The sequence below is a fragment of the Leucopleurus acutus genome, assembly GCF_964270905.1.
Source record: "Leucopleurus acutus genome assembly, chromosome: 8".
NCBI classification, from domain to species: domain Eukaryota; kingdom Metazoa; phylum Chordata; class Mammalia; order Artiodactyla; family Delphinidae; genus Leucopleurus; species Leucopleurus acutus.
In genome coordinates, this window is record NC_139151.1 from 101,477,797 (window position 1) to 101,491,742 (window position 13,946).

Sequence of the window (13,946 nt, forward strand, 5' to 3'; positions counted from 1 at the left end):
GCACAGCATGTGCAAAGGCCCTGTGCCAGGAGAGGACTATGCCGGGAGCGAGCCACCTCTGGCTTCCCCATGGTGTGAGATGCCTGGGACCCTGCAGTGTAAGGGACACACACAAGGCCTTGCAGTGTGGGTACAGGGAGGAGGGCATGCAGAGCCGATGAGCAGGAGGGCGGGGTGGCTGCGCCCTCACAGGCCTGCAGGTTTGGGTGGGCCCGCTGACCTCCGGGTGCGTGGACGGGGCTCCATCCTGCCCTGCCCCTGCCAGGGACCTGCCTGACCCCAGCCGCCCACCCCTCGGGCTGGCCCTCGGGGCTCTGGACAGGCGGGAGCAGAGATGGCCACTGCAAGCAGAGGAAGGCGGCCCTGAATTAATCTGTCACTAAAGCTTGGCCGTGGCAGGCGCAGTCATGATTTAGATGAATAATTGAAACGCTCTGATACATTTATTATCCCTTTAGTGCGAAAGTGGCAGAGAAAGACGAGGGGTAATTGAAAAAGAGCGCACAAATCTCCACCAGAAGGCTGGCTCCTTATCGCCGAGTAAACATTTCAGTCCCAATAAACAGGAGAGACACGCGTCAGGGCCCTGTCGATTCCCATCCTGATTTAGGGCCCGCCCCCCTTCCTACCACACAATAGGAGAGTGTTTGTTCACAAAAATTTTTTATCGAGCCAGTAAAAGGCTGTCCAGGAAGGAGGCGGGAGCAGGAGTGGGCCTGGCAGTCCCCAGCCCTGTCAGGTCTCCCCACTGCAGACACTGGGCTCTCTACCTGGTGGGCCTCGCCATCCCTCTGTACCCGACGACCTCCTATGCAGTCTTCGGGGCCCAAGTCAAATGCCCCCTCTGTTGGGAAGACTTCTACCAACATGGATCTCTTTGAGGGCAGGGTCAAGTCCTGAGTCCCAGGGTTTGACACAGGTGTCCTCCCCGGCTCCATATACACACACACTCAGAAAGAGTGCTGGGAAGGAATGGGGAGTGGGGGGCCTTCACTGTGTTATCAGACCACCTACCTTGGCCTCAGGGCCTGGTGGGTGCCCAACCCCAGTGAGGCAGGCCCAGGGGCCCTGGACCCTTTGGGTTAAGTCCTTTTGGCCCCAGCGGCCCCTGGGGGTTCCCACTGAAGTTTAGGGTGACAGAAGGCTCCTACATACTTGCTGTAAACACTGTGGTTCCCTGCGCCAAAGCCCTGCAGGCCAGCCTCAGCCCCCCCTTTAAGAGCTCCTTTCTGAACTGATAGCTGCCTCCCCCAACAGGGCTGTATGAGAACTCCGGGGCAGGCTGTTAGTCCCCAGCTCCTAGGGCACACCCAGCACACAGGGGTACAACTAACCACCCCATAAAGGCTGATCTAGGAGCTTGGAATCCCCTGAACCCTGTTCCTGGGGAGAGTATGTTCTAGTGGGGAGAAAGGCAGTAAAAATAAGTATGAAACACAAGCATGTTGAAAGGGCGTCCATGCTCTGGGGACAGGCACAGGGCAGGGCAGAGGATCGGCACGGAGGGCCGCGCTGGCTGGGGGAGTTTTCAACAGAGTGGCCAGGGCAGGCTGAACGGGATCAGTGCTTGTTAAAGGCATGGGTGGTGGCTGGATAGGTAAATGGGTGGTGATGGGAAGTTGGGGGTGGGTAGAGGCCTGAACCCCTGCAGGGCTGGACTTGGGAGAAGAGGGCACCTGGGAGGACCAGGGTCTGTCCGGGCAGAGTTAGATGGGGACCCAGACCCCCCCCCAGTCCCAGGCTGCCCCTGCCTGTGTCCTCCCTCCTGGCAGGTCGGGGCGTTAAGGCTGGATGGACCAGGGGGCGGTAGAGGGTACAGGTGGCAGATGTGAGAGCAGAGGACATCCCGGGGGCCCAGCGCCTGTTTCCATTCCCATCCCAGGTGGGCGCCAGGCCCCCACAAGCCCCAGCCTCTCCCTATCCCCTGTCCCCTCCCTGCCACCTCCGCCTTGTTCCAATCACATTAGCAGAGTGACAGCCCCCGTGAGCACTGGCGGCGGCTCCATAAATCTCAGCTGGCATTAAAAGGCTGGACTCTGGGCCCACTTCCTCCTGGGTCCTGGCCCACCCCATCCATCTCTGCGTCGGTCAGGCTGCGCCTGGGGCCTGCTCCAGCCTCCTCTCACCCTCTGTGCTGCAGGAAAGGGAGCTAGAGGGACGCCACTGGGCCTCCCCCCTCAATCTGGCCAGAGCAGCTGTCCTTTGACCTCCCAGAGTGAGGCCACCAGGCCATCTATGAGCCACTCCCTGCCCTGCCTGAAACCTCAGTGGCTCCCATTGCCCTCATCAGCAAGTCCTTTGCTTGACATGCAAGGCCGTCCCTGCCTTTACCTGTAGTTCATTCATTCATTTATCAACCATTTATTGAGCACCGACTGTATGCACCAGCCCCAGTCCTAAGTGCTGGAGATACAGTCATGCCTTCTGGAGCTATCGTTCTCAGTGGGGAGACAGACAATGAACAATGAACATAATCAACAAGTAAATTACATAGCACATTAGGAGAGAGGTGCTTGGAGGAAAATAAAAACTAGAGCAGTGTGAGAGGCCTGGGGAGGTGGGGCAGGGGCAGGGAGCTGCAATCTCCGGGGGTCAGAGGGGGCCTCACCGAGTAGATGGCATGCAAGTAAACACTTGTAAGAGGTGAAGGGAGCAGCCACACGGCTCTCTGCGGAAGAGCGTTCGGGGCAGAGGAAGAGCCAGTGCAAAGGCCCTGAGGCAGGAGCGGGCCAGGTCTGTTCCGGGAACTGCAGGGAGGTCAGTGTGGCTGACACAGAGTGGAGAGGGCCAGGCAGTCTGACAGGTGCCTGGAGACCCCGTGGGCCGTAGGAAGGAGGTGAGGCAGAATTTTGAGCAGAAGAAGGGTGATGACCTGACTTAGGACTTACAAGTCCCACACCTTTCTGTGATCCTTTGTCTTCCTAACTGAACGGCTCAAAATCCAGCTCCTCACGTGGTCTCTGAGGCCCCTGAGTCCTCTCCCGTCTCCCCTCCTCCTGGCTGGGCTCCGACCACTCCAGTCCTCGGAGTCTCCCCGAATGCCCCACGCTCTCCCTCACTCCAGGCTTCACCTGTGCTGTTCCCTCTGCCCAGCACACCCTTCCCACTGCTCTTCACCAGCTGCCTTCTACCCATCCCTTGGGTCCCACTGCAGGCGCCACCTCCTGCAGGAGCCTCCCTGGTCCCCAAGCCTGGACACTGAGCCTGTACTCCTCACTCCGCCCCCAGGCCCCCTATTGCACAGACCACCCTGTGTCGTGCTGGTGCTCCTGTCTGCACTGTGAGCTTGAAGCAGGGACCAGGCTCCTCTGGTGCCCGGCAGATGTGTCCAGGCACTTGGCTCAGAAGAGGGTCCTAGACCCCCAGTCCCCAGTGAATCCACCTCATTCTGTGAGACCGCCAGGGTAGCTGTGACCTCCACAGGGAAGCTGGAGGAGAAGCAGGGGAGGGAGGGAGGGAGGGAGGGAAAGCATCTCTAAACACAAACAGGCTCCCCGCGCCCCCCCCATCCCGCATCCTGGCCGGTCATCAACAGCTCTTAACGCCGCTCTTATTTATTCCTGACCTTCGAGGCCCCTTTTATTTTTCCCCTTTTAAAACCTGGCCTGGGCCCCGCCACCACTGCCGTAAGCACACCCTGGGATTTATCCGACGGCGCATTAACCCCTGACCCTAGCTCACCAATCGTACTGCTGCCTGCACAGACAGCGGGCAGCCCCGCCAGCCGGGGGGGTGAGGGGCTGGGGCCGAGCGGCTGGTGTGGCCAGCCTGTGCCGGGCTGGCCGGGCACCGGGGCCATAGGGACTGTCGCCCCGCCCCTCCTGCCGGCACCTGCTGACCTTGCCCTGCGTCCCTGGGGGCCGGGCCCACGCTGACTTCCAACGCCCTGCCCACCTGGCCTGCCGGAACCCCTGCTTCCTGGTGGTCTTTGACAACAGTGAACACACGCATTCTCGTGGGCTTAACCGTTGGCGGAGCTCCCCCTGACTCGATGAGAACTTGTCCTGGCGGCAGAGCTGCCCTGCGAGGTTGCGGGGCAGAGCAGAGATGCTAATTTTGCCCTCGCAGGTGGCGAAACTGAGGCCAAAGGGGCACAGGGCTGGCCGAGGGCCCGTGGGCGTCAGGGGCGGGGCTGGGCTTTCCCCACCACACCTGTGCCCCGGCCGCACAACGACCCGGTTCCAGGCCCAGGCCCAGTCCCTTTGAAACCTCAGGGGGCCCTCCAGCCCCCAGTTACAGACCAGGAGGCCTCTGCTCAGAGGGTGGGGACCTACCCCAGTCACCCAGCGCCGAAGCAGCTGGGCCTGCCAGCCAGGCGTCCGGCTTCATCCACAGTGAGGACGAGGCCGGGCAAGGCCGATGGGGTGGGAGGCGGTAAAGAAGGGCAGAGACGGAGAAATGGGAACGGCGCACCATGGGGACGAGGGGAACGCTGCGGGGAAGGCGCATGGCAGCCAGCTGGGCTCCGCGGGTGAAGGGGCCAGGAGGAGAGAAGCAGACCCCCAGACAACCCCCAGGCCGCAGGAAGGGTGTACTCACCGCCGCCGCCTCCGAGCAGGGAGCTGTTGGCTGCAAGAGAGAAAGACGAAGGCGGTCAGTCGGGGAGAGGCTGGTGGGGCATGCAGCTGCGCGGAGGGGGCGACGGGGGGCTGCCAGCCAGGCCCGAGGGCCAGCCCGGGTCCCTGGGCACAGGGTCCCTGAAGCGGGGCAGATAACCAGGAGGCGGAAGGGGCTGGGACTTCCTCTTCCACTGAGGCTCCCAATGGGCCTGGGGCTGGTACTGCGGTGGGATTGGGAGGCACCAGGGTTGGGTCCGCTCACCCCGGAAGCAGTGGCATGTGAGCTCTAGAGTGGCAGACGACCCTTGGCCGCGCGTATCCTTCGTTCACTCGTTCTTTCTTCCTTTTTTGGGGGGGGGGCTGCACAGTGCATCATGCGGGATCTAAGTTCCCTGACCAGGGATCGAACCCGCATTCCCTGCATTGGGAGCACTGAGTCTTAACCACTGGACTGCCAGGGAAGTCCCTCACTCATTCCTTCTTCCCACAGGGTCTCCCGAGCCCCTCTGTGCCAGGCCTGGTGCAGAGATGCGGAGCTCACGGACTGTGGGAGACACAGCTGCAGCCACTAGGAGCAAACTGCATCGCTGCAGCCCTGGAAAGTGCCGCCGGGGGGTGAGGATTATGAACCAGGGCTGGGAGCCTCACGGACAACAGCACTCATGTGCGAGGTCAGGACCCCACCCAGGGCAGCGCAGGAAGGGCCCAGCGCACTGGGGCTGGAACCGGACTGGAACAGATGGGTGACTTGTGAAGGTCAAGGAAGAGAGAGGGCTCCTCAGCTGCACCGGCCCCTGGTGCCCCGCACCCTCGACCAGAGCTGGACCGCCAGCTGCCGCGGCTGCCCCGTCCGCCTCACTCTGCCTGGCCAGCTGCCCTCTCCAGCCCCCCACGGGGCCGACGCAGGGGCAAAGAGAGGCTGGCAGCCTCTCCGTCAGAATGTGAGGGCTGTGCTGGTCAGCGCCCCCTCCCAGCCTGGGCTCCAGCTTCCGGCCACACAGCTGCCTTGTGTGAAGCACTGATGCTAATGAGTGCAAGTGATGGGCGAGACAGGGCAGGTGCGTTCCCCAGGCCCAGGTGTCGCCCGGTGGGGAGATGGTCAGCCGTGCCTCAGCCCCTCTGGCCCCAGGGGTCCTGGCTCCCAGGCGGGGCCTTCAGCTCCGACACCGCTGTGGCATCCCTCCCTGCCTTCCCAGGTCCTGTTGCAGCCCCTCTGTAAGAGGGGGACACGGAAAAGAGCCCAGGCCAGGAATGGGGGCCATTTCCAAGCTGGCCCGGCCGTAGGCCCCGGGGTGCTCTGCGAAGGCTGTGGACGCTGCTAAGCGGTGTCAGGTGGCTCTGAGTGGCTGGTCTCCCAGAGCTGACAGCTCTTCGCTTGGGGAATAATTAATTCCACAGCCCGAAAACCCAGGGCTGCAAGTTGCCACGTTACTTGCAAGATTAATACAAGCAGCTAATTAAGATGGAGAGGCGAGGAGCGGCTGGGCGCTCCCAGAGCAGAGCTGGGGGGCCGCGGGGAATGTGGGCGGAGGCGGGCTGAGCTGGAGCCCCGGGGGACAGCGCGAGCAGGAGGTGGACCGCGCGGGACACCCAGCAGACGTGGCAGGCCGCTGGGGGCTGGGCACGTCGCCAATGACTGAGGGAGGCTGTTTGCCGGGCACAAACTGACCCCATTTACTGTCATAACAAAGCCACAAGGGCAGTGCCATCGCTCCCACTTTACAGGTAAGAAAACCAAAGCTCAGAGGTTGAGCTGCGCGGCAGCAGGATTGGAACGGGGTCTGTCTGACTCCAAAGCCAAGCCACAAAGCAGGCCAACCTCGAAGCAGACTGCCGAGGGACTGTTGGAGGGAGGCTTCCCCTGCCCCCCGCCCCCCCAGGGCTGGGGCCCGCCTTCTCCACATCAGGCAGAGCACACAGTAGGCCCCTCGGATGCACTCTTGACCCTCCTCCCACCCCAGCAGGTTGGCTGCAAAGATGAGGGGTCGGACGTCTGGAGAGCTCTGCCCTGGAGCCAGCGCGGGAGACCCAGGCATCTTAGGTCGGCGCGGATCCAGCTCCCGGCCCCCTTGGCTCCCACGGCAGTCCTGGCGGCTGTCGGAAGCTGCCCTCCACGGCCCTTCCCTGCCTCCCCCCATCACCTCTCTCTCTTAATTAACACCGGCCGCAAATGAGCCGGCTCCCGCTGGTGGAGAGCTCAGTGTCAAACGCACTGGCAGCGAGCCTCAAAGGGGCGGGAGGGGAGGGGCTCCGACCTGCTGTTTTGCAGGTCCCTTTGGAAGGAGATGCCAACAGCCACCTGCCCTGCACCCCCTAAACCCCACCGAGTGTGGCCCTGCCCGGGTGAGGGGACTGGGGTGGATTGGCCCGATGTCTCATCCAGGGGCTGAGGAGGGAGGTGAGCCTGGGGCAGAGGCTGAGCTGGGGGAAGGGGGGACCAGGTAGCCAGGTGGCATTACCTGCCACAGGTGGGAGAGGGAGGTGTGGCCCAGCACTGGGGGCTCAGACTCAAGCTGCACGGAGGACCTGGTCACCAGCCTGTCCCCAAGTTCAGCAGGTATCCCAGGAGGCCGGTCTGCAGTGTCCCCTTCCCCGAGCCCACCATGCCCGGCAGCCTCCTGGTGGGGCTCAGGGGGAAGGGCTGCAATCTGGTGGTCTAGAGCCCGTTCTCCTGCTCCTCTTTCCCTTAGGCCCCTGTCTGGCCCTCTCCCCAGGGGCCTGGACACCTGGCCACATGGTGCCCCCGTAGGGCTGCCCGAGGCACTCACAGTTGGGAGGATGGCCTGGAGGCTTGGGGGGGAACACGGAAAACGGGGAGCAGTACCAAAGATACCACAGGCGGTCCCCTGGGTGTACCGCCCAGCCTCCCATCCAAAGCAGGGCAGTTTCAGGCCTTCCTGCTCCCCAGCCCGGGCTGGCCCTTCCCACCTCACCTCACCCGCACGCTCCTCCTCTTTCTGCCCCCGCCGCCCCCATGCTCCCCTCAGTTGGTTTGAGGCTCTAAATCACAACTGGTCATTCGTCCATTTTTCCAATGAGGAAACTGAGGCTCACGGCGTGACTGGTGAGGGGAGGAGAGGGGTTTGAACCAGGAGGGCTGGTTGTCACACCCATTTTCTTTCTTTTTTTTTTTTTTGCGGTACGCGGGCCTCTCACTGCTGTGGCCTCTCCCGTTGCGGAGCACAGGCTCCGGACGCGCAGGCTCAGCGGCCATGGCTCACGGGCCCAGCCGCTCCGCGGCATGTGGGATCTTCCCGGACCGGGGCACGAACCCGCGTCCCCTGCATTGGCAGGCGGACTCTCAACCACTGCGCCACCACACCCATTTTCTTAACCCCTGCACCCTCCCTCTGTCGGAAAGGGCCTCCTTGCTGAGGCGGGGTGATGGGCAAGCAAGACGTGGACTATCACTGGACCTCAGGTCCAAACCAGAGTCTGTAACACAGCCCCACCCAAAGGACCCGAACCTGCCCCAGCAAAGCAGGGTCATCAAGCTTGTGAGGGGGGACTCATGCCTGGCCCTAGGGTGAGCGGGGCTTGAGGCTTGTTCTGGCTTTGTGGCAGGCATAGGCTCCTGGGCCAGAGTGTGCGCCTCCGGGGCTGTGAGATGCCTGGTCCACGCCTGCCATCTGAGTTGGCTTGTCGGCCCCCATGCAGGGCGAGGTGGTCCAGCCCTGCCGCGGCCCCTGCCCGTGGACGTGCCTGTGCCGTGCTCTGTTGGACACGATTAACTGGCTAGGAGCCTCAGTGCTGCGCCTGTGACCTTGGGGTGGAAATGAGGTCCACCCCAGCCGCTGCCAAATCCTCTGTCCGCTGACAGCGGCCCACCAGGCCAGGGGCTGGGGCTGGGGCTGGGCATCGCTCCCCGCCTCTCACAGGTATCCCAGGCCCCTGGGAAGAAGGGGCATCGCTCCCCGCCTCTCACAGGTATCGCAGGCCCCTGTGAAAAGGCCTCTGCCAACCCTTCCCTGCCCCCGCACTGCTGCTCATGCAGTGCAGTCCCCCGACCCCCATTTCTCCTTTGCCTACTCCGCACCTTTTCAGGCCTGGGGCACCTGGGGGGGAAGCCCCTCCCCCGACTCCCAGCACCTGTTGTCCTGTGGGTGGGGGAGAGCCGCTTCCCAGTTTGTGCCCCAGCTCCCGGCCCAGTTCAGGGGCTGGAATGTGGCCACTGCCTGGTGAAAGGGAGAGGGCCAGACCCGGAGTGCTTGGCCACTGTCACTTCAGGGGACCCAGCGGCCCCTCTGTCACTCTCTGCACAAAACATTTTAATTGGGGACTCCCCTGGTGGCTCAGTGGTTAAGAATCTGCCTGCCAATGCAGGGGACATGGGTTCGATCCCTGGTCCGGGAAGATCCCACACGCCATGGAGCAACTAAGCCTGTGCACCATAACTACTGAGCCCACATGCCACAACTACTGAAGCCCATGCACCCTACAGCCCGTGCTCCGCAACAAGAGAAGCCACCACAATGAGAAGCCCGTGCACTGCAATGAAGACCCAACGCAGCCAAAAATAAATAAATAAAGAAATAAAGATAAATAAGTACTAGGGGGACTTCCCTGGTGGTGCAGTGGATAAGAATCCGCCTGCCAATGCAGGGGACACGGGTTCAAGCCCTGTTCCAGGAAGATCCCACATGCTGTGGAGCAACTAAGCCCCTGCACCACAACTATTGAGCCTGCGCTCTAGAGCCCACCAGCCACAACTACTGAGCCCACCTGCCACAACTACTGAAGCCCGCGCGCCTAAAGCCCATGCTCTCCAACAAGAGAAGCCACCGCAATGAGAAGCCCGCGCACTGCAATGAAGAGTAGCTCTGCTAACTGCAACTAGAGAAAGCCCGCGTGCAGCAATGAAGACCCAACGCAGCCAAAACTAGATGAATAAATTAAAAAAAAATTTGTTTAAAAAAAAATAAGTACTAGGGATGTAATATACAACTGATAAAAAAACATTTTACTTGGGTGCCAACTGTGTGCCAGGGGCCACCAAGGGTACCCAAGTTGAGTCGAGGAGAGTTTGTAAATGTCCAGGTGAGGAAGGTACCAGAGCTGGAGCAGCCTGGAGTCTGGGGGCTTCACAGAGGAGGCGGCAGCACACCTTGGAGGGAAGGAAGGACATGCAGGGAAATAAGTCTGAGCATTTCCCTGGTCGGGGAGCCACAGGGGTGCCTATGCTGGGGAAGGACAAGGTCAGCTTTGCCTGACTCTCCACAGGCCCAGGGAGAATCAAAGGGGCCAGAATGTGGTTGAACCAGGGCAGCAGCAGAACACGGATGGAGGGAGGGGGAGGTGAGGGGAGAGGGCGGAGGGGAGGGGGACACACAGATACATCTTCCTCTTCTTTTGGGGCCACACCCTCGCAGCATGCGGGATCTTAGTTCCCGACCAGGGATCGAACCCAGGCCGTTGGCAGTGAGAGCACTGAGTCCTAACCACTGGACTGCCGGGGAATTCCCTCCTCTTCCTTTTCTGGTTGCTCCCACTGCACGCCCCCTCCTGCCCTGCCAGGCAGCACCTAAACAGAAGAGTAGCCCCCACTCTGAGGGCCCAGGCAGGGAGTAGTAGGCATGTACCTGGGGCCCATAATACTTTTAGGGACCATGAAAACGTAAGTTCTTTTATTTATTTCTTTTTCTGTATGTATGTATCTTTGTGCTTTTTATTTTATTTTTTATATTTATTTGGTTGTGCCAGGTCTTAGTTGTGGCAGGTGGGCTCCTTAGTTGCGGCTCGCCCACTCCTTTGTTGCGGCACATGGACTCCTTAGTTGAGGCATGTGAACTCATAGTTGCGGCATGTGGACTTCTTAGTTACAGCATGCAGACTCTTAGTTGAGGCATGCAAACTCTTAGTTGCAGCACACATGTGGGATCTAGTTCCTTGACCAGGGATTGCACCTCGGCCCCCTGAATGGGGAGCGTGGAGTCTTAACCACTGTGCCACCAGGGAAGTCCCTAATTTCTTTTAAAATCAGAAGAAAAAGTGAACTTTTAGGTTGAAAACAAAAGTTATATATAATTTTAAGTATATATCAAATATACAATATATATAAAATGTTAAGAAATTTGTCTTTATGCCAACAAAGTCATACAATTAACTTTTATTTTTGTAGAGGAAGGGCCCACAGTGGCAGAAGGGCCTGGGCCTGGGCCAGGTAAGCCCTGTACTTGCATGAGCTCATTTAATCCTGACCTTGTGTGGAAGACACTATTACTAACCCATTTTACAGATGAGAGAGCCGAGCCATGGAGAAGGATCTTCTCACTATGCAAATATGAACATCTCCTATGTTACCCCCAGCTTCCTGGTTAAAGGTCCAAAGCCCCCTTTTGCTCTCAGGATAAAGAACAAGCTGCCCCCATACCCCAGGCCCAGGACCCTGCTGACTCATCACCTTGTCTCTGTCCTCTCTCCCCCCCATCTATCCCTCAGCCACACTCCAGGTCCTCAGACTTGTCCCATTTCCTCCGGCCCCAGGGCCTTTGCATGGGCTGGTCCCCTGCCTGGAGGAGACCCTCACCATCTCTGGCCCTGAGAGCCAGCAGTGTCTGGAGCTGGTCTCCTGCTACACCTACCACGGGCCATGAATCACTGCCTCCAGCATCCTCACCTCCCAGGTGAGTGTCTACTTTGCTACCCTACCCCCCCAGCCCTGAGTGTCTCGTCCACAGCGCGTCCCCAGCGCCCAGCACAGAGCCCAGTACACAGCAGGCACCCACTAACAATACACTGAACAAACCTGACAGGTTACGATTGTGCCCAGAGTCACTCAGGCAGGCCGCATGGGGTCCCCTGGCTCTGAAGGAGAGGCTCTCATCCACTAGGCCTCACAGAAGAGCCCACCTGGGGGCGCCCTAAGAGGCAGGATCTGGGGTGGGGGCCATGCAGGTGACAGGACTGGTTCAAGGGCAGTGACAGGAGGTGTTGTAGGAGCTGCCTAGGCTTCTCCCTGGCAGGGACTAACTCCTCCAGCCCAGGTGGGGGAGTGCCAAGGAGGGGGCAGTGGGCCGTGTGGGCCACCACAGAGGAGACTCGGTGACCCGAGGAAAGCGCTGAGCAGGTTACTGGGCCAGGGAGAAGCTGGGTGAGCGGGCACAGCAGTGACTGTGCAGCAGGCACAACCCCTGCGGGTGTTTCCGGAGGCTGCGGCTGCCACGTGGCCTCATCCTGGCCTCCGAGGCCTGAGAGGCTGCCGGCCAGGCTTAGGGTGGGGGGACGGCTCCCCCAAATCACCCAGCCCCTCCCCCTAGCCCCTTTCCTCCACCCTCCCCTGTAAGGCCAGATCTCAGCTTTCTATCATTTGACAAAGGCGCATCCAACCCCTGCATGTGCCAGGCTCTGGGACACAGACCAGCAAGGCCCTGCTGGCACAGATCTCATCATCAGGCAGGGAGACAGTCCAGAAACAGCCAGATAAACTTGAACAAGAATTACCATTAGCACCAGAGGCTGTGAAGAGGATAGAAGGGAGGAGAGAGTGGCAGGCAGGTGGGTAGGGGCTCACCTAGAGGGAGTCGAGGACCCGCTGAAAAGGAAGCTACTTGTGAGGAGCACAGGCCAGGCAGGGGCTGGCCTGTGCAAAGGCCCTGAGGCAGGAGCCCGCCTGGTGGGTTTGAAGCACAGGAGCCACTGTGGCTGAGGCAGAGTGAGTCGGGGAGAGAAGCAGGAGAGAAGGTCAGAGGGCAAAGGGGGCAGGAGGGGGACCAGGGGGCTACTGCACTTTCCAGGTGATCCCTTCCCAGACATCCTCCTTGGTTCTCCCCCAGTGTCTGTGCATCCCCAAACAGCCCCTACCATTTCACTGCACCTGCCCCATTCCTGGCCTGCCTCTGCCTGGCCAAGCCCCCACTGCTCCCCTGTGCCCCAGAGTGTAGCACAGCGCCCGGCACCTATGAGGTGACGACTGACTGACGGCCCGCGCGATGGAATGGAATGGTGGCCCCAGCCCCACGGGGGGTTTGGGGGAGTGGGCTTTGTTCCCATGAAGTCCTCACCGTTTCCTCCCCGAGTTCCCACAGGCCTGTAGTGGGTGTCCACATTACTTGAGGGCGAGCCGTTTAAAACATGTTTTAGATTAGAAACGTCCCACAGATGGAATAAAATGTGAAATGTGCTTAATTTCTGAAGAGAAAACAAGAGGCTTCAAAGGCATCTCGAGCTGCCAGAGCAGTTGCCGCGTTTGACAAGCTCTGTCCCCAGGCCAAGGTCACTGTCCTGTGAGGTGAGGCTGCCTGGTGGAAAGTGTGAGGCTTAACTAGACATTCCCCAGGCTTGGGGGGCCCTCACAGGGGGCAAGGGACTCACACTTATCGACACCAGGCTATCAGACCTCTGCTGATCAGCTCAACATGTGTATACGTGTGTACACACACCCCTTCCCACCCTGTTTACAGACGGGGAAACTGAGGCCCAGAGAGGCAAAGTGACTTGCCCAAGGCCACAGCCCTTATCGGAGGAGCCAACGTCCTCGTGCTTTGCAAGGTCTGGTCCTGTAACCCTCAGCTGTGACCTTGGGCCAGCTGCTCCACTCCCTGGGGCCTGAGTTTCCTCATCTGTGGGGTGGGGAGGTCAGTTAAGGGAAGGCCTTTGGGGCATGGATGATAAAGTTTAAAATGCCTCTAAAACTGTTATGGCAGGGCTTCCCTGGTGGCGCAGTGGTTGAGAGTCCGCCTGCCAATGCAGGGGACGCGGGTTCGTGCCCCGATCCGGGAAGATCCCACATGCCGCGAAGCGTCTGGGCCCGTGAGCCATGGCCGCTGAGCCTGCGCGTCCGGAGCCTGTGCTCCGCAGCGGTAGAGGCCACAGCAGTGAGAGGCCCGCGTACCACAAAAAATACCAAAAAAACTGTTACGGCGTCATAGAGCTTCGTGATGGCATTGGGTGCAGGAGCTGGGGTCCCCAGCTCTTCCCAGTCAGCCAGGGAGAAGGGTGAGATCAGCCTGCTGACAGGCTGCATTAATAATAATAACAGCAATAGTAATGACATCAGCTTCTTCTCATCAAGGTTTGTTCACCAGCCTCCCAGGGAGAGCCATGAGGACCTTACGGGATGCACCGCTCCATTTCACAGATGGGGAGACTGAGGCTCAGATAAGTGCCTGGCCCGAGGCCACACAGTGAGGGTGGTGGAGATAGAATTTCAATCCCTTTGATCTGACTCTGTAGCCTGGACCACTCAGCATCCTGCTCAGCCAGATTTGGCTCTTTTGCCTCCAGGACCGAGCTCCTCACTCCATCTTCTCTGAGCAGAGCCCTGAGATTCTCCAAATCTGTTGGGAGTTGTGCCCAGCTGGGCTCCCTCTTCCAGAGTCTCCCCCTCGGCCTCCTCCTTCCCACTGGTCCTGTGCCAGGCCCCCCCTTCCTCTGCTCTCCTGAAGCTCA

The 13,946-nt window shown here is 60.2% G+C and overlaps 1 protein-coding gene across 1 annotated transcript in view; it reads right to left on the reverse strand.

Moving 5' to 3' along the window:
* Positions 1 to 13,946, reverse strand: part of MACROD1 (mono-ADP ribosylhydrolase 1) — a 152,665-nt gene that overhangs the window by 9,987 nt on the left and 128,732 nt on the right. Inside the window, exon 4 of the mRNA XM_082844815.1 lies at positions 4,540 to 4,569. Coding sequence (XP_082700941.1) covers positions 4,540 to 4,569 — 30 coding nt within the window. The remainder of the gene's footprint in view (positions 1 to 4,539; positions 4,570 to 13,946) is intronic.